Source organism: Bufo gargarizans, chromosome 1 (genome assembly GCF_014858855.1).
Source record: "Bufo gargarizans isolate SCDJY-AF-19 chromosome 1, ASM1485885v1, whole genome shotgun sequence".
NCBI classification, from domain to species: Eukaryota; Metazoa; Chordata; class Amphibia; order Anura; family Bufonidae; genus Bufo; species Bufo gargarizans.
In genome coordinates, this window is record NC_058080.1 from 387,897,515 (window position 1) to 387,924,957 (window position 27,443).

The 27,443-nt window shown below is 42.0% G+C and overlaps 1 protein-coding gene across 1 annotated transcript; it reads left to right on the forward strand.

Annotated features, from left to right (window-relative positions):
• The first annotated feature begins 1,680 nt into the window (after positions 1-1,680).
• On the forward strand, positions 1,681-26,258 carry ABHD8 (abhydrolase domain containing 8). Its single transcript, XM_044285639.1, has 5 exons — positions 1,681-1,953; positions 15,955-16,702; positions 22,016-22,186; positions 23,188-23,404; positions 25,377-26,258. Exons 2-5 carry the CDS (start codon positions 15,963-15,965, stop codon positions 25,527-25,529), a joined length of 1,281 nt encoding a protein of 426 aa, XP_044141574.1. The 5' UTR covers positions 1,681-1,953; positions 15,955-15,962; the 3' UTR covers positions 25,530-26,258.
• Positions 26,259-27,443: the final 1,185 nt, after the last annotated feature.

Here is a 27,443-nt window from a genome sequence, read left to right on the forward strand (position 1 = left end):
ATCAAAACTGGTGTGAAGGAAAACTGTCTTAGTTGCCCCTAGCAACCAATCAGATTCCACCTTTTATTTTTCAGAGCTCCTTTGGAAATTAAAGATAGAATCTGATTGGTTGCTGTGGGCAACTCTAAGACAGTTTTCCTTCACACCAGTTTTGCTAAATCACCCATATTGTCCTTTTTATAAAAAGTATTAGCTATATTAGTTTAAAGGGGTTGTCTCATGACAACAACTTATCCCCCATCCACAGGATAAAGCCTCTTGCACACAACCGTGTGCTGGCCGTGCCCGTGCTGAGAACGCAAATTGCGGTCTGCAATGCACAGGTACCAACCGTGGGGCAGCCGCATGCGGATTGTAGACCCATTCACTTAAAAGGGGTCCGCAATACGTCCAATTCCGCAAAAAGATAGAACAAGTTCTATTTTTTTGCTGAACGGAACACCACAGAAGCACTCTGTTGTGCTTCTGTTCCGTGCTTCCGTTCCGTTCCACACCGCATCTCCGTGATGTGGAATGCACACGGCCACAGGAGCACTATGGCCGTGTGAAAGAGGCCTAAGTGTCTGATTGGCAAGGGTCCCATTTCTCACTAACACAGGGGCCCGTGTTCTCTGTCTGAATGGAGCAGCTGAAACATACATGTCCGACGCTCCTTTCTACTCGGTGGGACTGCTGGAGATAGCCGAGATCAGTGGGGACATCAGTGGCCAGCAGTTTTTCTTCTTTTAAATATTCTCTCCTCTTTTACCTTGTTGATTCCCTTTATGTATTTAAAAGTTTCTATCATATCCCCTCTGTCTCGTCTTTCTTCCAGCTGCACAGTGTCCGCGAAACACGAATAACACACAGAAAGCAAAAAAACGGACACACAGATCCTTCATGAACATCTTCACGGAGGCATCACTGACCACCTTTTCTAGATTTGAGCACGGACGTTAACGTCTTATGTTACTATGTCCATAAGGCCTCATGCACACGGCCGTTGTTTTGGTCCGCATCCGAGCCGCAGTTTTGGCGTCTCGGATGCGGACCCATTCACTTCCTATGGGGCCGCAAAAGATGCGGACAGCACTTCCGTGTGCTGCCCGCATCCGTTGCTCCAGTTCCGTGGCCCCGCCAAAAAAATATAACCTGTCCTATTCTTGTCCGGCAGTTATATTAAAGGATGTCCGTGCTGTTCCGCAAATTGCGGAACGCACCCGAAGGCCATCCGTGTTTTGCGGATTCGCGATTTTCAGACCGCAAAACACACAACGGTCGTGTGCATGAGGCCTAATGCAGATAGCAGCTATTTATGTCTGCTCAGCAGAAGCAGAATAATCACGCGGATGCTTAGCCCCACATAAAGCAATATGATATTGCAGGTTACAGTAACACTTTTGAACACGTATTTACAACTGGATCATCACGCTTTTACGTAGTCAAAAGACTCATTTCCAGGGCACATGGTTCTCTTCTTAATTCGAGGTACGGATGCGCCTGCTGTAGCAGAGAAAGGGTTAACTGTCACCTCCCATTGAAGTGACAGGACGCAGCCCTGTTACTAAGTTACACTGCTTTCCTTGTGCGATTGGATGGTGCCTCCTGCCTGCAATGGCTGCTGATAGGAGCCTCATCCTGCGTGCTGGCCTGCGCACACACCTCTAAGGAGGGATACAGTGAGATTCTGTATGGCAACAGCATGTGGGGGGGGGCGGAGGGCAGTAGAGGGTTTACATCTTCAGAGGAGGTAGGAAAGCTTAGATGGGAAACAACAAGCAAGTATCCATGCTGCATTCAGCTGCCCGGGCCACGGTGTGGCTGTAGACGCAGGCGTTGGGCGCAGGATAAGAGAATTAGCCTCAGGAGCAGATTGCCTCTGCAGGATTTTCTCTCTTTATCCATCGTTCACCCTGATCCTCGTCTGCAAACAAATCCAATTCCGAAGCACCAAAAATCGTGACAATAAATGAGGTAAGCAACCCCGACCAAATCTTTCTATTAGCTCAGAAGGTGAAAGAATCCGCTGGATCATGGCCATGTGTTAACCCTTTCCTCAAGCAGGAGGATACTGTCAGCAATAACAAATGCCTCTAGACCTGAACACGGGTATTCCGTTCTGCTGGCCCTGGTGGTATTGTCTGGTAGTCAAGGCTTTATTGGTATTCATGGTACTGTTATCACTATACTGGTATCATTAGTAACCAGCTGAATTAAAGGGGTTGCTTCATTTTGCTCTTCATCATTAGGCTAGAAAATATTGAGATCAATGGTTTCTAGATGTGTACAGTTATGCAGCATACAGACACAGACCATATTGCTTTTCCATAAGAAAAGGTTTTAACTTTCCCTCCCTGCAGACTATCACTCCCTGTTATCCTTGGCAGCTTCTCTGCAGCATGTTGCACATGGTTGTGTTGTGATTTACAGACTCATTTTGAATGCTGGCTGCTATTGCTGCAGACTCTGATGATTCATATGTACAGTATATATATATATATATATATATCTATATGGCACATTCAGCCCTGACCTACTTATCTGGAAAGAGGTAACAGAGAAGTATACGCAGCAGGTTTTATAAACACGTAGGTTTTTTTGTGCAAAAACGCAATCTTCAGATGTTTGCTTAAGGTCTATAGGAAATATGAAATGCATTTTTTTTTTAAAAAAAATTATACTACCATTTTTCTTTATTAGGTGGCATTTTATTCCTGTATTTTTTTTGTTTTTTTTTTGTTTTTTTTAACCATATTGCCATCACCTTCTCTAAAGGGGAAAAATGCCAGAAAGAAAACACTAGTGGTAAGACACGGTGGCCCAGATTTACTAATCCTATAGATGGCATAAACTTAGACCGGCTGTCTAGACCTGCACCAGATTTATCTCAGGGGCTCAGGCTGGATGATAAATCTGATGCCGGGATAGACACTTTTTTCTGACTCTGTACCAACTATTGGTTGGCCTACTTTCAGACAGAATTATGGCGCAATTTTGGGGCAGAAAGATGCATTTTAGGCCACACCCCTTTTCTGCTAAGCCACCCCCCCTCTTATGTCAAAATAAGACATATTTTTGGCGCAGATGACACATTAGTAAAACAAAAGCCATAAAAAAAGCCTGTGTTTATTATGATTTATATTGGTAAAAATTAATCTCCAATACCAAATTTACACGTGCTATTAATAATTAAAAAAATTGGTCAATTCATTTTCTACTATTAACGTGTATATGAATGCTAATGCTATCCACTTGTATAAGAAAACATAGGCAGACTCTTAGGAACTCCACTTAGGATCATTAACCCTATGGTGGACTACAAGACGCATCATTTATGGAGTAAATGGACTGCAGCCATTTAACATGCTAGCCACAGAAGTGCATTTCAGCAATACATTAGTGAGGAGAAAGAAAACGATGGTGCCACTCAGCAGGCTTCGTCCAAGTACACCAGGGACACATTTGTTGGTTTTATATAAGTAAGCATGTCTAGCAAGGATAGATTTGGTAATGAAAAGCATTAATATGCCCTTGCATATAGGAAAGCAAATGCAGCGATCTGGGCATGATGTTGTGCAGGCCAGTGCAGGAATAGTTGGCTAGGAAGGAAAGACCGTGAAAACTGCACTGTTAGGCCTCTTTCACACGACAGTATGTCCATTTCAGTGTTTTGCGGTCCGTTTTTCACGGATCCGTTGTTCCGTTTTTTGCTTCCGTTGTGGTTCCGTTTCCGTTCCGTTGTTCCGTTCCGTTTTTCCGTATGGCAAATACAGTATACAGTAATTTCATATAAAAAATTGGGCTGGGCATAACTTTTTCAATAGATGGTTCCGCAAAAAACGGAACGGATACGGAAGACATACGGATGCATTTCCGTATGCATTCCGTTTTTTTGCGGACCCATAGACTTTAATGGAGCCACGGAACGTGATTTGCGGCCAAATATAGGACATGTTCTATCTTTAAACGGAACGGAAAAACGGAAATACGGAAACGGAATGCACACGGAGTACATTCCGTTTTTTTTGCGGAACCATTGAAATGAATGGTTCCGTATACGGACCGTATACGGACCGCAAAAAACGGCCCGCAAAACGGAAAAAAAAACGGTCGTGTGAAAGAGGCCTAATGCTGTGGTGCGGGCCATGAGGGAATGCTCTGCAGGAGGACTGGACTTCTGTATTATGCAATTATGTTACAGGCCTTTAGTAAGGCAGGTAGAGATGAGTGAATCGAATCCCACAAAGTGGAATTCGATCCGAATTTCAGGATAAATTCGATTCGCCTAGAAGCCGGATTTCCTCGTGCTTCGTGTCAGCGAATCGATTTACCTGAAATAGTATAAAAAACTAAAAAATTCAAACTTACCTCCTCCATTTGCTCGCGACTGGCCGCCAGCCTCCATCTTGCTTGAAGATCTTGGCCGAAATCCCATACGGCGCGAGATTACATCATACATCAGTACTCCAGCCGGCGTGATGACGTAATCTCGCGCCGCACAGGATTTCGGCTGAAATCTTCAAGCAAGATGGAGGCAGCCGGCCGGTCGCAAGCAAATGGAGGCAGTAGGTTTGACATTCAGATGCCACGATCATGTATGAATGCGGCATCTAAGGGGTACAATGACAGGGTTGGCGCTATCGCAGCTCCCTGTCATTGCACCCGCTACAAATTTTTGGGTGAAATTCGGCAACTCAGTCTAATCAAACTTTTAAGAAATTCGCTCATCTCTGATAGCAGGTTAATAAGTCAAAAGGTGATGATAGGGTTACCATGTGCAGATGATAACCATACAGGAGTGTGAATTGTGTGCAAAGCTGATAGAAACTTATATAAGGCTGCTTTGGTCAGTGGTTTACATCAGTGTGAGCCAAATATACAGAACGGGTGCACATCTTTCCATTGTACCTTATCTCTGTGTGTCTCACAATCACTGATAAAACATTGACCAAACACTGACAGTGTGAAAGCGGCCTAATATGTATGGCGTTCCCCCCTGAAATGCTGCAATATTGTTATGAATATTTTATAGTGGTCCAGTACTGAGGCATGAGTGATATGTTTTCAGCCAAATACCAGAAATAATACACTTGAATGGGTCCGCAAATCCGGAGATGCGGAACGGAACCACGGAACCACTATGGAGTGCTTCCGTGGGGTTTTAGTCCCGTACTTCTGTTCCGCAAAAAGATAGAACATGTCCTATCTTTTTGCGGAACGGCCGGATTGCGGACCCATTCAAGTGAATGGGTCCGCGATCCACTGCAGCTGCCCCACGGACTGTGCTCCTGCATAGTGGACCGCATTTTGCGCACGCCAGTGTGAAAGAGGCCTTAACCCTGGACAGCATGTGATATCATCTGACCAAAGATTGAACGAAAGGCAGGACTTCATTTAGTTTACAGTATATGCCATACACACAGTATTGACTACAAAGCTTAAGATAAAATAGATAAGACACACTCACTTACAACTGTGCAAATACAGTGGAACACAGTGGTGAAGCAGGGAGCCCTCGACTCCCTGTTAGAGCATACCCCTTGCAACCACTGCTGTTAGTGGCCTGGGGCAGGGCGATGTAATGATGTCATTGCGCCTGCTACAGGCCGCAAACAGCACACACTGGAAGAGGCCTTCAGTCACTGGTGATCTCTTTTCATGCAGGAAATGGGGCCAGGTAAGTATTAGATTTGGAGGCTCTAAGTGGCATAACACTTCATGAGGGGCACCAGGGGGGTATAATACAGTATGGGCAATCTCTAAAGGAGACACCAAAATATATTTTATCGAGCATTCACAACAATCTAGATTGAAGCAAAAAAAGCTTGTTGCACACACCCCACCAAAAAAATTGTCAATAATCACCATTAGAGTAACAAAAGAGTCCTTTATTGAAGACACAATAATAACACATAGACGATAGTAAAATAGTACTAAAATTAGCAGCGGATAGATCAATACAGGAGAAGATAAATAGGAGGGAGCCACAGAGCCAGGGCACCAAAGGTGGTAAAAATGGAAATAAGGTATATAAGCCTGACACAGAAATCACTAGAACGGCACTAGAGAAAACCAAAAGGTAAATCCCAATATCAAAACGTAATAACACCGAATGTATAGCGATAAAGGTCCTAGCAATATAAATATCAATCCATATAATACCATCAAGCAGCGCACCAACTCTGTGGCCACCTCCTCCCAACGCCGTTTCACCAATTTGGGCTTCTTCCGGGGAGGTTTTCAATAAAGGACTCTTTGGTTACTCTAATGGTGATTATTGGCAATCTCTAAAGGAGAATCATACTACACGAGGGGCACTAAGGGGGTGTATTACTTCAGGAGCACTATGTTGGTAACTATGGGGGCATACTACTTCATAAGGGGCACTAAGGAGACATAACAAAAAGTGGGAAGGGTCTAAGGGAGCATCATACTGCATGGGGGCACTAAGGGCATAATAAAGAGGGAGGAGACACTAAGGAGACATGATACTACATGAGGGCACTAAAGGGGTATTATACTGCATGATAAGAAATTAAGGGGGCACTAAAGGTGCATCATACTGTGTGGGGACACTAAAGGAGCATCATAGCCTGGGGGGGCACTAAGGAGACATCATTACTGTTGAGGGGGAATAAAGAAGCATCAGTACAGTTTGTGGGCACCTACACTGTGTGGGGCATCCTTACTGTGTGGTGGGCACAAAGAGGTACTATTTCTGTGTGGTAATACAAAGGGGACTGGATGGGATTGGGTGTGTATGGATAAGAATTGGGTGGGGTTAGAGGTGTGGCTTAATGTAAAAATATTTGTTGTCCGTCTGCATTTTATCGAAGTTGGGAGGTATGTATTAAATTATGTTTATTTGCTTTGCAATCCTTTCAGTTTGACTGCATAACCTCTTTTTCAGTAAGTAGGTCAGAGCTATGTCTAGGAGCAAAGATGTCTATGTAAGTGAGTCATCATCACATCCAGTGCAACCCACTCAATCGCAACATGAATGACAACAGTTTTTATAAACTACACTCCTGAACATTGAAATTGCAACACCAAGAAGGAAGGGATGTGGAATTATGGAAATCACAGGATCACTAGACATGTTAATGATATGCAAATGATAAAAATGGAAGCAAAATATTGAAAACATTTTGATTTATTCAGTATCAAGTATGAGAGCCACATGTAGAAATACACACACATGTCTTGGTATGCTATCAATGAGGTTATTACTGAGAAATGTTCTGCCATTCTGAATGCCCTTGGGCACGCAAATCATCAAAATCTGCTGCTGGTTGCTCTCTTTGCAAATGCCGAACAATGACATCCCAGATGCGCTCAATGGGAGACAAGTCAAGAGACGCTACAGGCCGCGGTAGCACGTTTAGGCCACTGGCTGGTCACAGTAACACAAGCAATATGCAGCCTGCGCTGTCCTGTTGAATAACAGTTTCTGGTACACTTTAGAGAAATGGCCATACCACTGGTTCCACGACTAAATCATTGTAACACCGAGCTGATAGTGTACCTGAAATGAAGACTCTAGAGGCGTGGCTATTGTACATTAGGACTCGTGTGACCTTCCCTTGTGAAGGTCTTTTCATGGCATTGCCCACGTGGTCTCCAGACCAATCTCTGGCTATCATTGCGTCCAAGACAAAAGCAGGAATCATCGCTGAAGAGGATGGACCTCCATTCCAGCCTTCATTGCCATCTAGCTGTGCACCATGATAGCCTTTGAGAGCCGTAGCTGGAGGTCTGGCTCATAGTCCAATTTTGTGCAAACGCCTTTTGATGGTTTGTGTACACGCTGTCATCCTAAGTTTGGGAGGTGATGTCCAATTTAACTTGCAGTACAGAATGGATTTCTAGGCGCCATTCTTGTAATCAGAGGTTTGGAACAGTGCAGACATCTCGGTTCATGGATTCTTTCCCTCTCAGGTTACAACAATTGGCGATAACTGGCACATTGATGAACAGGAGGCATCGCACAATCATCCCACATTACTTGATCTGGTATTTGAGGTTTCATTTATACACCTTCCACATGCTACTTCTTCGATTTGCGTTATCTTACAGCTTGTCCTTTTTGGTGTTACAATTTCAATGTTGAGGAGTGTAGAAAATGCTGCTTAGAAAATGTCAGGCTCAACAAGTGTGCATTATGGTTGATGGTCAGAGTTCCCCCTCTCCCGCATAATAGGTTCCGCACAGGTCACAGAGCATGTCTACAAAACTCAAGTCAGTGAATTATCTCCAGATCACAGGTGCTTATGGTCCATATGGCTGCTTTAAAGCATATCTCTGAATGCTGTTAACTGCAGATCAGGCAAGATGGCAGCTCCCTTAATCATCTTCAGAAAAAAGAATGAAGCACCCCCCCTTCCCAATCAGAATTTAAATACAGACTAGAAAACAAGATTATTTATCAGTATCTGGGTTTAATTTGTAAAATACCAGAGATACATTCCCTTCAAAACCCATTAAAGAATGTATGAAAAGAGTTGTATGTTCTGTGAAAAAGTCCTATATGAAAAGTGACTGATCTGCATTTCTTTGGTTCATTCTTGATATGACTGCTCATTTTTGACACACAGTTATCCTGTCAACCCAAATTATTGAGTGGATTGCAGTGTCCCAATAGACTGTCAAAATTGGAGTTAGGGAGTATGGAGTGAAAACCACTTAGAAGTGACCGAATCACTATATATGGAATTATCAAAGGTCAGCATAGGGCTGTAACCCAACAAGATGTCACCTTCTATGTCTAGAAGAAAGAAAATTTGTATGTCAACATATAAGGGGATTCTGTACTGTAGGAGCAGCGAGACTATGGAATTCTCTACCAAGTCGTTGTATTAAGTAGTTGAAATAGGTGTCTGGATGTCTTTGAGTGTAATGAAATGACAAGTTATAGGTACTAGATTACTGAAGATCTGGCCACTCATCACTGTCACTCTCAAATCCTCTATAATGGTGCATGTTTGGCTCAGATGGAGTGGAAAGGGGTGGCTATTTATCAGATGGTAGCAATTTTGTCTGATAGAAAAGTAGGTAGCTCTCCAGAAATCCCAAAAAGTCAATATAGCGAGGGCCCATCAAACGTGCCATGTTGATTCAGGGCAAGTCACTGATGTAACTATACTTGGTAATGAAGCCTGTCGCCATTTAACTATCACACAATACATTATATATGCTGCCTGACACTGCACAGAATGTACTGTATTCACTATGTGAGAAAGTAACAGGTAACCTCCAGTATAACTGGTGAGACACAACTAAAACCAGGCAATGTCCAGGGGTGCCATCCCCCATATGCGGAAAATAGCACTCTCAAAGTATGAGCGTAGTCCAGGATCCCACTGTTTATGACTGTAAGAAACTGCATGCACCGGTTTTTGTCTGGCCAAAAACAGTGTTCATGTTGGAAACTAGCCAAATACCTGCTGGATCCCATTATAGTCAAAGGACTCTGGCAGTGAACTGTAGTATTTTTTTAAATTTATATTGGGGCACAGGTTAGGTTGGGGTTAGCTCCTAAGCCGCACAAGGCCTTCAACCTTAGTTTTATTTTGGTGTATCAAATGTCTGGGGCAATCACTTTTTCTGATTTTCTGCTCCACTGTCACGGTCCCGCCCGTGAAGGGGACTAGAAGATCGAGGAGACTGGCTGCACGTGATTGACAGCCTCTTTAGTTTCACTTTCCGTGTGGTTGCTGGGGATGACCACACCTCTCAGATGTAGCTTAAGTGGTTATTCCTTCTCCTCTATTTAGTCTTGCCTCACCCATCATGCTATGCGGTTGATAGATCCTTGTTTGTGGAAGTCCTGGTGTTGGTTCTCTCTAAGTTCCTTCTCGTCCGCATACTTCTGGAAGTTAAGTGAATCTTCTTTGTTGTTGGTTGTTTTCCCCTACCTCCTGATATTAGGCCTGAGGGGTCTCCTATTCCTTCATCTGGGAAGGAATAGGCCATCCGTGTCCTGACACTCTCTGCAGGGCCCTGTTAGGGTGAGATTGGGCTTAGGTTCCTGCGTATGAACATTCCTACCATCAAGGTATGTTCATACTTATAGCAGTCCGTGGTCAGCGTAGGGACTATCTAGGTGTGACCATTTCCCTTTCCCTAGGTTCCAGGCCTAATACCTTTTCCCTTCCCTTCTGTGTTCAGTGTGGAGTGTATTTACCACACTGTGCTGTGACATCCACGTTATATTAATTCCCCCTCCAGGCTATTGAGATCAATCTTTTTCACTCATAGGAATTTGCTATAAGGAAGAGAATTTAAGCTTTGACAGATCATAGGTTTTTATCAGTAGGGATCTGAGTGCTGAGACCCCCACCAATTGCTAGAACAAGGAGAAAGAAGCGCACACATACTGTAGGGCATTCACTTCTTGCTGCAGGAGATGGACTCAATAGAAAGAGATGTAATCACTTCTCTCTCCTCGTTCTAGCGATCGGTGAGGGTCTCAGCTCTCTGACATCAACTCTGCATCTTCTTGGTATATTCTGCTAGTATTATAACTTATAATAGAATGCCTTTTATACTATTTAATTAGAGTTAAAGAGTTAAACTGTGTTTGATACTAATATAAAGTAGGTCACGAACAGTTTAGACCAAGTGGTCCTTACATAATGGAAACTGTAACCATAGCTACTGCATCCTGTCACTATGGCAACACCTTTCTCTGTCAGCATCCTTCCACATGTGTTACTTTTTATTTTACTTGGCAGGAATTATATAAAGAGTTGCATTCTGCTAAGTGTTAAATGAATTCAAGCCAAAATAAAAAAAAAACAGGCAAACAATTCATCTGGTTAGCTTGAAATCGAATATATAAGCAAACATAAATTGACTTTTTCCCATAGAAATGAATGATTAAAATGTGTCCATAAGACGGTGGCTTCTGCTTCCCATGGGTGATATTCTCTATTTCCTTAAAAAGTACCATCCGGATTAATATCGGAATTGGTTTAGGGCTAGATTAATATGTGTTGAGGTTGGGTGGAGGGATTATCTGTTCTTCTTTAGGGTATGACCACCCTGGGTGGATTTCCTGTATCGGAATTTCTGCTGCAGATTTGCTCTGCATTTCGAGGGGGGAAATCTGTGCTGGAAATCTTCAGCATGAAAGTGACATGGTACATATTTAAACTCATGCAGTGTAGATTTCATGTTTTTTTTTTTTCAGTTTACGTTGCATATTTTTCTTCGCAGCATTTAAAGAGATTTCTAAAATTCTCATCCCCTTTGCTGGCACTATAAAATGCTGTGGATTTGCTCTACGCAAATTAATGGTGGCAGATCAGCAGAGTATCTGTCTCATGTGGATGTACTCTGAAGGGAATGTGTCACAAGGTTTATGATCCACCATGTGAGGACAGTATAAACTGGTGATAGAGGCCCTGCTTCACACACAAGGTCACAAGGATGACCAAGTGTGTGTATTGCATTGAGTGGACTCCAGCTCTTGGCTCCCAGTGAAGCTGCTCATCTCTGATTATAGCAAAATGACTGAGCAGGAAAAGTAAGTGACCCTGTATCTGAATCAGGATCCTTGCCACCCTTAAGTAGAGGGGCATAAACCTAGTGACAGACTACTTGTGACCTATGTAGGGAAGGATAGACAATTATTTTAGTAAATACAGTAAATATACTTTTATAGCGATAAAAACACAAATCGGCATTATGTGTAACTTTAATTTCCCATAACCCCTTTAAGTTGAACACACTCCTCGTCACAAAAAGGGAACGTAGAAATGAGTTTGGGAGAACAGTGGTCACCTACGAGGACTAGATCAACTTTACCATTCTACGTTGAAAGAGGCACTTCTCCTAACAAATGTTGCCACCCCGTTTTGTAAGTGAGCTGGTATACATAACTGTTTGACAAAGTTGCATATCAATTTATTTATGCATTTTTAGCCTCCTTTATTTTTGGCAGTTATATCATGTGTCCCCTGAGACTCTGGATCTCAGAGCATCTGCTGTGTGGACTGGAAGTTAGTTTCTCTATTCTTTCCTGTACACTAGATGTCACTGTTCTGGTCACGCCCCCTTCACCGTAGTCTGATCTTCCTGGATTCTTAACCCCTTCAGCTGCACAGACTCAGGGCTGAAGGCTTTACTGAGTAGCTGCAGGCAGTGAGGAGACAAATGCTGGGCATAAGAGCTGACAGAAGAGTTCTGCAGAGCATTGCACAAGAACAGGTAGGGGGAAGATCCTGTGTGTATCAGCAGTGTCATTATACAGGTGGGACTTGTAGTTCTACACATACAACATGCTGCTGAGTCTCCCAGCAGGCAGACATGTCACTCAGGGCAGCACTTGTATTCACTCCCTTAGCAGTGTCATTATACAGCTGGGACTTGTAGTTCTACACATACAACATGCTGCAGAGTCTCCCAGCAGGCAGACATGTCACTCAGGGCAGCTCTTGTATCCACTCCCTTAGCAGTGTCATTATACAGCTGGGACTTGTAGTCCTACACATACAACATGCTGCAGAGTCTCCCAGCACTCAGGGCAGCACTTGTATCCACTCCCTTAGCAGTGTCATTATACAGCTGGGACTTGTAGTCCTACACATACAACATGCTGCAGAGTCTCCCAGCAGGCAGACATGTCACTCAGGGCAGCTCTTGTATCCACTCCCTTAGCAGTGCCATTATACAGCTGGGACTTGTAGTCCTACACATACAACATGCTGCAGAGTCTCCCAGCAGGCAGACATGTCACTCAGGGCAGCTCTTGTATTCACTCAGTTAGCAGAGCAGGGGGAGGGGCAGAGATTGTTTTTATTGCAGGTAAACAAAGGGCCAGAAAAGAACCAGGGAAATTAGAAAATAGATATTTATTTGCCGAAAACATGCTTAGCTTAGTTATATATTGCTGACCATCAGATTTACAGTGCTATATTTTTATTTTTTTTCATAACTCGGACAACCCCTTTAATATTGTCATCACCTACATTTGCAAACAATATAAGTAAGTGAGCTTAGTGATACCACAGAATGGTCTAAATGACAATAAAAATTTGTCAAGGTAAATAGTTAACACAATAATGTTGATCTGTTGAAATGATTTCACATGTTACAAGTAGCTGAGATTGTAACATTTTCTGGGAGATATTTCTTGGAATATGAGAAGCTGGGAGTGAAATTATTGTATCTGCCAGAACTGCAGTCTGATTCTAGATGGATTTAAATTGCAAATGAGAAAAGTCTGAACATTGTGTATTGTGGGGGTGGTAAAAGATTCATACACCTTAAGTGTCACCTTGTTACAGTGTCATTGAAGATCTCCACTAAATGAAAACTTATGATGCAGGTGGTATATAGTATGTCCAGTATATAACCAAGAAACATCTTGTATATTTCTATAGTTGGTCACATTCATTTGTCTGGCAGAGCATTTTAAGACAAATATGGAATCCCCATATGTACAAAGTGAATCAGAATGTACACACAAGTATAAGAAGTCACTTCCAAAACATGTTTGAATAATGCTGCTTGTTCTTGAAGTAGGCTAAACTTTTAACTACTATTTGGGAAACACGGTCCAGAGGTTAGTACTGGTGCCTTTCAGCACTAGGGTCTTGAGTCCGAATCCAGCCATAATATCTATATGGAGTGGATTGTCCTTGAGTGAGTTTCCTCCCAAAGACATGGTGATAGAGAATTTAGATTATGAGCAGCATTTGGGACAGTCAGTGATGATAATATCTGTAAAGCGCTGTGGAACATGTGTGCACTTTAAAAGCAAGAGAACAAAATAAAATGCTTTGAATACTGGTTCTGTTCTGGACAAGTGTTTGGTCTAGTCAACTACAAATAGGCAGATCAGACCAACCATCTCAGAAATGTAGCAGGCCATACACTGGACTGTGACCCCCACCATTCCTAAGAATGAATGGACAAAGGTCTCTTCGGCTTTTCCTCTGCACAGGGAGTCTTGTAAATTCAATTTTATTGAGAGTTTTCAAAAAATAATAATGTGCACAGGGAGTCCTATGGCCACAACCTATGTAGAGAACTGCAACACGGCTCTATTTATTGTAGTTCCCTGGATATTGGGGAAAAAAGAAGCCATATTGCTTAAAGGGGTTGTGCTATCTGGATTTTTATGGCATGTCCTCAAGATATGCCATTAATGTCCGATAGGTGTGGATTTCACCTCTGGGGCACCATCAGGAATGTAGAGGTTGCATGCATGGTTCTCTCCATCCTGTGCATATACTATAAATGTCTAAATTTGTTGTCCTTTAAGTTGTATTTCAGCTTATTCATTCTGATGTTTGGTGGGAGTTTCATCAGTGGGACCCTAACTTATACCACAGTGAAGGCATATCTTAGCCATGCCAATATTAAAAAAGTGTGCCCATTCTTGCAAATATCAAGAAGGAGTATTTTCTTTAAATATACAGTATACCAGTATATATTTTGTTATAAATCATAAGTCTTCAGGTTTATGTTGGTAATAGTAAATGCATAACTATAACAGTAGGCTTTTCCGGCCAAATCACTAACAATTCTTAAATCAAACAGTAATCCAGCTCACTTGTCTGTAATCCATATGCACTAATTTGTATGGTAACATAAAGAAAAGAAAGCCCCAGCATCTAGTAGAAAACTAAAACATCCAAAGTCCATCATGTTAGGGAATGCCTAAGGGGAGTATATGCCTGAAACATGTACGAAGTTAAGTAAGCCTCATGTAACATAATGGATTGGGTGGATTTTATGGAATTTAAATAAAATATGGCTTTTTGAATGTTTACTGGATGCTGAAGCTTTCCTTTTTTCCTACTAACAAATTATAGTTACATGTCACTGGATTTACATACTAACAGATCATTACAATGATTGTGAAAGATTGCACCAAGGTATGTTTACAGATAGCAGTCTTCCAATATGATGTGAACCGTCCCTAGTCTGACATTGGTAGGACATTCATTTCTATGCAAATCCCTAAAACTTTTGTATACTCACAACCCACCATAATTGCCAAAGCTCTCACATCTGTAAAGGAAAACACTTTGGGGCACATTTATTAAGACTGGCATTTTAGACACCGGTCTTAATAAGCCCTATACCTGCCGGAGTTATGAAAGGGTGCAGGCCTCTACATAACTTCAGCAGATCCACCGCCGCTTCTAAATGTAAGACGGGTTCCTAGCTGTCTTACACTTAGAACATTTTCTACGCCTAAAACAGGTGTAGAAAATTGTAAATGAGACATGACTATCGACCCATCCCCTTCCCCGCCCACGCCATGCCAACTTTTTAGACCTGACGTGAGCGGGGAGAAGTCTCAATCTTTTCACCGCAATCTGTGCCAGAAATCCACCTAATTTAGGCGTATTTCTGTTTAATAAATGACCCCTATATGTCAGACACAACTTGATCTGTCCACCCTCTACAACAACTACAACTGAATGTCCCGTGCAGTCCCTCTGTAGACTGTTTTTTTCTGGAATGGTCAGGTAGATGTCATCAAAATGGTTGTGAGTAAAAAAAAGAGGACCCTCACTTTATTGTTACGTCATGAGTAGTTCCTCTATAGTCACACAGATGGTGGATGCTCTTCTAGTTCTTATTTTTAAGTCAGTCCCTCATATTCTAATTTTACTCTTAGACATGAACATATACTAGGGACAGTCTCCTAGAAAGCCAGCTAACCCACCAGTAGGTTTTTTTTAAAGTCTAGTATGAAACTAGAATATCTAGAGTAAACCACACAAACACAGGGAAAACATACAGTTTTTGTCATTGGTCAAATTTTGAATACCCCAGCTGTAACCAGGCAGCAGTTCTAACCACGTTATTTTCCTAATAATTTGTATTATGAAATTAAATATTAAGATCCTTGCTGTTCCAGAAACAAATATTGTGTCTTATACAATTCCAAATCCTGTGATTGTCACTAGAAGAGCTCCCTAGTTCCCTGCTAATGACTTCCTTTTTTGATTTTAGGACACACCATGTTGACCAGCATAGCAGAACGGATAATGTACTGCCTGACAGGCAAAACCCCAAATTCTGTGGGTCCTTCGGACACTTCAGAAACCAGCGATGGCTTCGATTTTCTCGAGGTGAAGCCAGGCCGAATTTTAAGAATACGACACATACTGCCTTCTCGATCTGGAGGTGGAGAGGAAGGCGAGGAAATAGAGGATGTGAAAAATTCAGGCCGAGGACTGATCCACTGCAAGCGTCGAATAACTGTCTATCGCAATGGACAGCTTGTGATAGAAAATCTTGGTGCCACTCTTCGTTCTGAAATCTTGCATTGCCGCAATGGGAATACTGAACCTGCAGGTACATTGGAAGTCGAGCTTTCAGATTATACCAGCACAGGTAATGAGAGTGCTGGAGGAAAGGAGAGTGATTTACCACCTGGGAGGCGCAAAAAACGTAAGCCGAAAAAAGTTCTGCAGGTTGACAGTCAAAGGCGTGTTACTAGCTGCAAAGGCACCCATTCTGATGTAGTCCTGTTCTTCATTCATGGTGTTGGAGGTTCTCTTGACATTTGGAAAGAACAACTGGATTTTTTCTCAAAACTTGGGTATGAAGTTGTAGCACCAGATTTGGTGGGGCATGGCTCAAGTGCAGCTCCACAAATAGGTGCTGCTTACACCTTTTATGCCCTTGCTGAGGACATGAGATGTGTGTTCAAGCGCTACGGCAAGAAACGAAATATCTTGGTGGGACATTCGTATGGGTAAGTTAATAAACAAAAATACATGCTTAGATTTAATTTTTTTTGCAAAACATACCGTATGTTATTCCACTATAATTTGGGTTCTTACTGACAGCACACTGTCTTTTGATATCACTTAGTTTTCTAAGCTACTTCCATCGGAAACACGGTTGCATGAAGAATCATGACACCCAGTAGGATTTTTTTTTTTTTTTAATCAATTCTGCCTTTTCAGATACATAGGGTTTTCTTTGCTAAGACTGGCATTTCACTCGCCATTCTTAGTAAAAACCCTGCCAGAGGAAGATCCAACTAAAGGCACACGCCTTAAATTTGTTGCATCTCCTGTTGTCCGTGTCTCAGAACTGACATTTACTCCAGCTGTAATAGATCTCTGGTGTAATATGAGCCAGTTGCTGGAGCACATGTTATGAAATGTGTCAGCTGTGGAGGTCCACCCATGGTCCACCTCTTCCCATCCACACCCTCCCCACTTTTTTGAAAAGTGAAAAGAGTGTCGGAAAAAGCTAAATGGCACTTATAACACAATGTGCAACTTTTGTACACCAGAAAACTGGCATAGAGCTATCGTAAATGACCTCCATAGCTCCCTGCTGCTAGATCTAGCACACCTCTGCTAACTAGGCCAAGCACATCTATTATTTTCAGTCACAGTTTGGGGAATGTGTCAGTTAAAACCTGATAGCTATACATATCCTTTTTTCCTAATCCTTTTTTGAAGATTATTATGGGGCAGTCATCTTGCCTGTGCTGTTCTTAACATAATTTAGAGACTGGTGGCTGCAGCCACCATGGACCATAGACACAATGGACAGGGGGGGACCTCATTGACGTCTATGGGAGAGTTTTCTAGGCATGCTCTGTGACCTGTGCAGAGGTCAGGAGGGAGGAGATAAACTGTGATATCATCTACTTTGAATGGTAGATCTTGTTATCTATATAGATGATATCCATCATTCTAATCCTGTCTGTAATAATAAGCAGATAAGTGCAGTAAAGTCATCTGTACAGACCAAAAAAGTGGCGCTGATTATTAGGCTTCGTGGCCAGTGCGAAAACTGCAGGACTTTAGGTTCATTAAATATAGGTAGTGACATGGAAAATGAAAACATCACCAATGTTTTTGAAAAAAACATGATGAACATAAAAACTTGTGGGGTGGATTATCAAACTGGTGTAAAATAGAACTGGCTTAGTTCCTCATAGCAACCAATCAGATTCCACCTTTCATTGAAAGGTGGAATCTGATTGGTTGCTATGGACAACTAAGCCAATTAGACCATTGATTTAAACAATAGGACATTTTCGGATGACACATTCCCTTTACAGATATTTCCCACATGGATCCGCACTGGTTAGAAGTATCTCTTTATAATAAGCTAATGACAAGGTGTGTAAACCTGCTGGATCGCCTAGCAATCAACTATAAAATGTGGGGAACTTGGAGTAGGTGTTCAGTTTTGCTGCAGCGCCTCCACAGGTGAATTAGGCATTACACAGTGGGTGGTGTAAAATATATACTGTAGTAATCATGTCTTACAAAAGTGTTTTCACATATGTTGTAGGAAAATAGTAAAAAAAAAAAAAAGAATCATAAAAAATATACCTCCCCCATTAATCTTTATCTATAGTAATAGTTGTGACGGAATCAGTCTCAAAGTCAATAGGGCAAGTTAGGCCCCTTGCAGACGAGCTTGTCTGGATTAGGTCCGGATGCATTGCGTCTGCGATCAGGGAAAAACATGAGAGTGCCTACGCAATTGCATTCAGTTTTGACTGCGATTGTGTTGCATTGCTCTGTTTTTTCCGCACGAGTGCAATGCGTTTTGCACGCGCGTAAGAAAAAACTGATTGCGGTACCCAGATCCGAACCCGGACTTCTTCACTGAAGTTCGGGTTTGGGTTAGGTGTTCTGTTCATTTTTTCATTTTCCCTTATAACATGGTTATAAAGGAAAATAATAGCATTCTTAATACAGAATGCTTACTAAAATGTGGCTTGAGGGGTTAAAAAATAAAAAAATTAACTCACCTCATCCTCTTCTTCGCGCAGCCGGCATCGTCTTTCTTCTTCTTTCAGGATCTGCAAAAGGACGTTTGATGACGTAATCTGAGCGCGGTGATGTCAGCGCAGGTCCTGCTGAATGAAGATGGGAAAATAATACAGGAAATTGACTTTTATCAATTTAGTAACATCATCTCCTAGCAACCATGCGTGAAAATCGCATTGCATCCTGCACTCATTTCTATGGGGCCCGTGTTGCGTGAAAAACGCAGAATATAGAACATGCTGTGATTTTCACGCAACGCACAAGTGATGCGTGAAAATCACTGCTCATCTGAAGTGAATGGGTCCGGATTCAGTGCAGGTGCACCCGCACGGAATTCTCGCCCCGTGTGAAAGGGACCTTAGATATCAGAATAAATGGTGTTTAATGCCAAACACAATTAGAAACTACTTTGGGGTAAGAAATAAGTGTACTTTTCATGCAAAAACCATAATGGCGCTGATTAATTGTTGTGGCTTTAGCATTTACTATTGTGGCTGTTTGCTGTTTGTTATTTATAAGGAAAATAAGCCAAAAAGAATCATCCACTGTACTTCGTCAGTTGAGGCTTTGTGTCTTCGTGGGGCAGGGGGCATGACTTAAAGAGGACCTTTCACCATTTTAATAACTAAAAACTAACTATATCAGTGGGCAGAGCGGCGCCCAGGGGTCCCCCTGCACTTACTAGTATGTCTGGACGCCGCTCCGTTCGCCCGGTATAGGCTCTGGTGTCTGCATCTCCCTCTGTTGTACTGGGCGGCGTTTTTGTATTAGGGTTGTCCCTTGCTGCAGCGCTGGCCAATCGCAGCGCACAGCTCATAGCCTGGGAGTGCCAGGCTAACCCCTTAGATTCCGTGATTAAACGTAATCACGGCATCTGGGAGTGCAAAAATCCAGAATAGCTCACTTATGGGTGTGTACCAACTCTCCCTAGCAGAGATTGGGGGGCTGGATGGTGAGTGCGGCAGTCTTGTTCCTCCTGAATGATCTGAGGCTGCCGCACATAGGTTCCTATGGGGACCCTGCCTGTGGCAGGGCTCCATAGGAACATAATGTAATCCTCAGACTCCAATGCTAATCCTTTGGGGTCTATGAGAGATGCAATATGATGATTGGTTGTTAAAGTTCCCTATGGGAACTATAAAAAGTGCGAAAAAAAATATTTTTTAAAATATAAAAATAAAATGTTATAAAAAATCAAATCACCCCACTTTCCTCACTATAAAAAAATACATAAACAATAAAAAAAATATCATGGATATCGCTACATGCAAAAGTTCCCATATTATTAAAATATAAAAAGATTTATCCCATACGGCAAATGGCGAAATGGAAAGAAAAGTAAAAATGGACGATTTGCTGTTTTGATCATAAAGTCATACCCACCCTAAAATGGTATCAATGAAAAGTACAGATCGCCACGCAAAAAATGAGCCCCCACACAGCTCCATACTCCATAACTACAAAAACGGTATAGGGGTCAGAATATGGTGATCTTTGAAGTTTTTTTTTCAGTATTAAAACACAAGAAAAACTATACAAATGTGGTATCGCCGTAATCGTACTGACCCGGAAATTGAAAATAACAGGTCAGTTTTACAAATAGGGAATACCTTAAAAACAAAACCCATAAAACTGTGCCGGAATTGCGTTTTTTTTTTTCCAATTTCACCCCTTTTGAAATGTATTTCCAGCTCCCCACTACATTGTATTCAATAATAATTGATGGCATTAGAAATTACAACTTGTCCCTCAAAAAACAAGTCCTCATACGGCTCTATGTGAACTGAAAAATAAAAAAGTTATGTCCCTGGGAGTGAAAAATGAAAACGCAAAAACAAAAAACCCTGCCGGGGTTAAGGGCATCTGTACCTATGAAACTGACAGACCTGTTGCATGTGCGCTTGGCCACTGAATGCATCTGTGTTGGTCCCATGTTCTTACTTTGATTTACTTTAGGAGAAGTCAAGGTCAGGTGTGCTGATGTTTCATTGCCTGGCCCTGTCAATCCAAGAGGGTGTGACAGTTCCAGAGAGAGCAGAGCCTCTAGGATTAACATCAACACCCCCAATGCTTCTAGAGGCTCATTTGCATATATTAAAACATATTTTTTTTCAGCAAAGCAGACACAAATGAACATGGGACAACACAGATGTCTTCAGCTGTCAAGCCCACATGCAAAAGGCCAGCCAGTGTCATTGGTACATATCTGCTGACAGATGCCCTTTAAGGCTAAGGGTACCAACATATTGCAGACTTGCAACCAGGGATTTGCATGCTGTAATCTGCATTTTATTAGTACCTGCTAAGTGGATACAATTTTAGCAAATCACACACTGCTGAAGAAAAATCTGCAGCGTAAATTGACCTTCAGTGATGTACCCTTAAATTATCTTGGTCATTAAAGAGGACCATTCGCCGCTCCTGACATGTCTGATTTAATAGCTATATGCATTCCCCATGTAATAACAATTCTGGAACATCTAGTCTTATGGCTCTACGTTGTGCCATTCCTTTATTATTTCTACTAGAAGTTATGAATGAATTGCTAGCAGTCTGCAGTAAGGGTACAGAGGGGTGGTAACCAGTTGGGGTGGGGTGGGGGGGGGGGGGTGTACATTTGCAGACTCACTCTATCCAATCAGTGCTGCCATTTTCAGACTGTTCAGGTACACCCCCCCCAACTTATTACCACCCCTCTGTCCCCTTACTGCAGACTGCTAGCAATTCATTTATAACTTCTAGTAGACATAATAAAGGAATGGCACAACATACAGACATAAGACTAGATGTTCCAGAATTGTTATTACTTGGGGAATGCATGACACTATTAAAACAGGCATGTCAGGGGTGGTGACAGGTCCTCTTTAAAAACAGTGGCAGCCACATGGTATTGCCCATTACTAATAATGTTGTATTTTACAGTTATTGTACAGTGCCAATGGAATGATGACATGGTGTACTGTACATCTGTGATAGTTGATTCTTGTTTGTTGTATACTACTCATATAGAGTAATGAGAATGAATCATGGGTAGAGAATGGGCATGTATCCAAAAGAAAGGAAAACAAGCCTAAAGATGTGAAAGGGATCAGTCAATTTATTTACTGCCATGATGCACATGATAAGCATGTGTTTTCTACCATTGTAGTGTATTACTACAGTATTTTTATACTATGTTTCCCTTATGCCACTGGTGTTATGTGATTTACATACATTTCATTGCATTCAATACTTTTTTCTTTCCTATTGTTTTTTGTCTACAGAGTCTCCTTTTGCACATTCTTGGCCCATGAGTTCCCTGATTTGGTCCACAAGGTGGTCATGATTAATGGTGGTGGTCCTACAGCTCTGGAACCAAGCCTCTGCTCTATCTTCAACATGCCCACGTGTGTGTTGCACTGTCTGTCTCCTTGCCTTGCGTGGAGCTTCCTCAAGTGAGTTCACTTTTATCATTTACAACCTTCTACTACCTCTGATTTGCTTAGCTCCTTGCCATACTGGATAATCTTTATCTTCAGGTACTTGCAATGTAGATGTTCTTAAATATCATAGACAGAAGTGTGAATGTGTATATTCCTGCATTCTTCAGCTTCAGCAAAAAAAAACAAAAAACTGAATACAGACAATGACAGAGGCATCTGAATGACCAACTATAATAGCACATGTATCAGTATTTCCTTTGCTTTAAACCTATGCATGTGCTACAGCTTCCATTCTGGCCCTGGAAAAAAAATCTATATTCAATACTTTAGTGCAGCACAAAATACTGCCACCCCTGCCACAGTATTTAACTGTATCTCAATTATGAGGACAGTGATAAAGAAGGGCACCTGCGGCCACTGGCCAAGTGCATAAGTACCTGATTCTTCTATGTTATGTACCTGGCTGGTGGTCCCCTGGACATAGGCCCACCTGGTGATTTCCCTGTAGGGTCTATAGCCAATCCGCCTACTGATGTCTGCAGTCCGGGCTGTTTAGCTCACAAAGCTTTGCATAGACTGGATTCAGTTGTGTCCGTTTTTCACACACAAGCAGGACTAGCTTTGTACAGAGGGGGTCATTTAATAAGGCCAGCGTTTTAGACGCCGGTCCTAATAAGCCCTTGCGTTGTCAGTGGATCCGCCAAAGTTATGTCGAGGTGGCGGCACCACATTTCTGGTGTAAAATTCTATCTGAAAGTATGCCAACGAAAAGTTTTAAAAAGTTTCTGTCCCTACACCACATATATCATTCAGCCTGAGCCCATGTGATAATTCTGGTGCAGTGTGGAAAGTCTGTTTAAGCCATTTATAGGATTAGTAAATCTGGGCCACTGTAAAATGAGTACCGTATATTGTTTTTGGAAAATGCCATCTTGATGAAACTGAAAATTCTCATGCAAAAAAAGACTAAATACTTTAATGAATACAAGAATGAATTCTCTCTCTCATGATAGGGCCGGCTTTGCTCGACAAGGTGCCAAAGAGAAACAGCTCTTACGAGAGGGTAATGCCTTCAATGTGTCATCCTTTGTACTAAGAGCCATGATGAGCGGACAGTACTGGCCGGAGGGAGATGAGGTTTACCATGCGGAATTAACCGTCCCAGTCCTGCTGGTGCATGGCATGCATGACAAATTTGTTCCACTCGACGAGGACCAAAGGATGGCAGAGGTAAACTAATTCACACTTGGAAGGAATGCCATAAGTTTGGATGTCTTGCCTATGAAAAGCCACAGCAAACCCATGTGTGACAGATATAGTATAATGGACTAAGATTACCAAAATCTGAAGCTACATAGCTGTCAGATCAGAAATGTCTTTCCTAGGGTCCATTCACACGTCCACAAAATGGGTCCGCTTCCGTTCCGCAATTTTACGATACAGGTGCGGACCTATTCATTTTCAATGGGGCCGGAATGTGCTGCACTTCCGGATCTGCACTTCCGTTCAGCCAAAAAATTGAACGTGTCCTATTCTTGTCAATTTGCGGACTGTACATGGCCTGCGCTATATAGAGAATGCCTATTCTTGTCCACAGAACAACAAATGCGGACAGCACATGGTCATGTTTTGCGGAACAGATGCGGATCCATTTATACAGTCGTGTGAATGCACCCTTAGATATCTGGTTAGGTCTTCTTTATCTTTAGATAATTCTGTTAATAAAGAGGATCAAAGGGATTTCTGGGTTTACAATATTGATGGCCTATCCTCATTATAGCCCATCAATATCTGATTGGTGGGATTTGACCCTTTACACCCCCAACGTTTATCTGTTTGAAGGGGCTACATCGCTTGATTTCACTGCATGCTCTCTACTTAGCATTGGCTGCACAGGGTATTGTCTCATTGTCCTGTTCACGTGAATGGGATAGATAGGCCATCAATCTTGTGAACCTGGAAAATCTGTTTAATGAAACCATTGAATGTATTTCACATTTAAAGGGGTTGTCCGGGTTCAGAGCTGAACCCGGACATACCCTTATTTTCACCCAGGCAGCCCCCCCTGAGGCTAGCATCGGAGCATCTCATGCTCCGATGCGCTCCCTTTCCCTGCACTAAATCGCGCATGGCAAAAATGGAGATATGTCCGGGTTCAGCTCTGAACCCGGACAACCCCTTCAAGGTCTGTCAGGTATGACTTAGCCATCCATTCGCAATTGGTGTAGTGAAAATTGCTGAGAGTTTCCAAATTAGAAATGCTGACCACATCAGCATGTTTAACAAGCTAAGTATTGCAACATTTCATGGTATTCAGCCTGCAAATATAGAGACATCTAGTGGCCATAAGTAGAAGTACCTTTAAAGAATAAGAACACTGGCCCACATTTACTAATGTAGGGAGCACATGGCTTGTGGTATAAATTGCATAAAAATGTTGCGTAGTTTTGAGCATTGAGGTTTAGAGAAACTTTCTGCTCCTGGTCCAAAAAGGGGGTGTGGCTTATAGGAAAGAATATGTAAAAGGAGTTTAACTAATTTGTGCCACCATTCCAAGGTAAAATTCTGTTCCAAAGTAAGCCCACCATTAGTCAATATAGAGTTAGACAGAAGTGTCTATCCCTGCGCCATATTTATCATCCAGCATAAGTCACTATGATAAATTTGGTGCAAATCTAGACAACCGGTCTAAGTTTACATCATCTATAGCAGGGATCTCAAACTGCGGCCCTCCAGCTGTTGCAGAACTACAACTCCCAGCATGCCCGGACAGCCTACAGGTATCAGCCTACAGCAGGGCATTGTGGGAGTTGTAGTTTTGAAACAGCTGGAGGGACGCAGTTTGAGATGCCTGATCTATAGGATTAGAAAATCTGCTTCACTGAATTGCAATATCTTGACAATCTTTGTGCCACCTTTTTGATACTGCACAGTACCATATAATACATAACTGATCCATATAATAATTTTTTTTTTTTTTTTTTATGAGTTGGTGCTACATACCTTACCTAGTCATAGATGAAAGATTTTTTGGGTATCTGACTGAAACAACTGTTTTTGAAGCGTCAGACAGAAATTTGCTAGTCTGATTCTTTTTCTCAGTTGTATTGCAGAGGTCATCCACTCTCAGCAATGTATGGCTCTCTTGGATAATTTTGTGTTTTAGTTGTCATAACATGGTATTATTTATTCACTCCTCCAGATCCTTCTAGTCAGCTTCCTCAAGATCATCGAAGAGGGTAGTCACATGGTCATGCTGGAGTGTCCAGAAACTGTTAACACTTTGCTTCACGAGTTCTTTCTATGGGAGCCAGAGGCGCAGAACACAAGTACAGAAGAAGCTGTGAATGAGTGAAGAGGAAAAGTCATAGGTGACCCTTAATGAGAAACAGAAAGGACTTTTCTGTCGATTGCCCAAACAGCGTTTGGAGAAGACGTCTGAAGGTCTGCAAGCTAAATGGCCAAGGTTTTAGACTTTGGTTCACAGTGAAGATGGCGTCAAGGGAGAATATAGTTTCTGACAATTCAGGAACTTTAGATAATACAGCTTTTAAAAGAGGTCTTCTGCCATTTGACCTCCTATGCAGCCATAATAATTTGCAAGACAACTAGTGGTTGTCCAAGGTCCATTGTGTGTAAAACATCAGATTGACCGTTGTTGTAGAATTGTGGTATGATACAGATCCTTGCTGGTCATAGGCCCGTGGAAGAGGTTTTTTACATCCGAGTGTTGCTAAAAGCTGAGAATAATGAATTATTATTACAAAATAAATCTATTACAGTCCACCTGTAAAGTAATTGAAGATGCAGACATATGGTCATGTATGTCTTTATTGCCAAAAACAATAACTGGCAGAAAAATGGTTACATGGTGTATATTCCATCTCATGTCAGACCCAGTGGATAATAAGAGAATACCTGTAGAAATTGCTGAAATCACATAGAGACTATGTAAAGATATATAAATAATGTTGATAATGTATTTTCTGTGGCTCTTATTTCAGATGACTACCTTGTCCTTTTCCTTCTGTTGTAAACATGGAGGTTGTTTGAAGGCAGGATTAAATCAAATTAAACGTGTCCTTTATAAGAACGTTTCTGACTTTTTTCTACTCCTTAAAGAGTTGTCCATCCCTTTACAGAAGTTGATGACCTATCCTTCGGATAGGCCATCACTATCTGCTGAGCTGTTTGGCATCATCCATTGTGCTGTAGGACACAGCTGGTACTGCAGTGCTGCTCCCAAATTGAATGTTCTGCATTGACCAGCTCCATCCACTGAACAACAGAGGGAGCTATGTAGTTCCAGTACCAGAGCTACTGCAGAAATTACTTGGCAGGTGTGGGGTGTTGAACCCACACTGCTCAGATAGTAATGGCCTATCATGAGGACAGGCCATCACTTATAAAGGAGTGGACAAACCCTGTAGCCTCAGAAATAAACATGCAACCTAATAATGGTGTAAATAGCAACTCTAATAAGTATTTGGGTATATAGCTTATCTTACAGACTCATTATGTAGAGCAGTGATGATCAACTCATAATATTGTGGAGGCATGAAATATGGCTCCTGACTTCATCAAAGGATTACACATCTAATTCAGTCAAGGCTACAGATGGTTATACACATTCAACAGCTGTCGGCCAAAAGATTCTTTAGCCGACAGCTCTCTCTCTTGACAAACTTCCAGCTCCCACATATACGTTTGATGTGGCTGAATGTGTATATGTATTGAATGGGGAGAGGGGAGATAGCCTCTGGCGGCAGCTCTTCTCCAAGGAAAACAAAAGAATCGGGTGAAAATACAGATGGCACAACTGTGCCCCCATGACATACAAAGCCGAGCAGTCCGTGCCTTCTCTAGGCAACCTGACTGCACTGACATAGCTCATCCAGATTTCACAATGGCACTCTTGGACTGAATATGAGTGTGACCATCTACTTCCATATTGCTGTGCTGCTATTTTATAACCATCTATGTAGACCAACAACAACTGTAATGCTCCAGAAGTCTGAAGGCCGTCTGTCAAAAACCAAAGTTTTTCTGTGGTCCATCTACAGAGCAATAATTATATTATATTTAGAGGCTTAAATAGGTTTGCCTATCTTAGTCATCTACAATTGCAAGACATCCTAAGTGAACCCTTTGGAATTATCTTGCTTTCTACATTGATTACTACTGAAATGTGGTCTGGTTGTTATCTAAGTCACATTTATAGACAATTCCAATCTAACTAAATCAATCACACATAAACAGCTGTACCTTT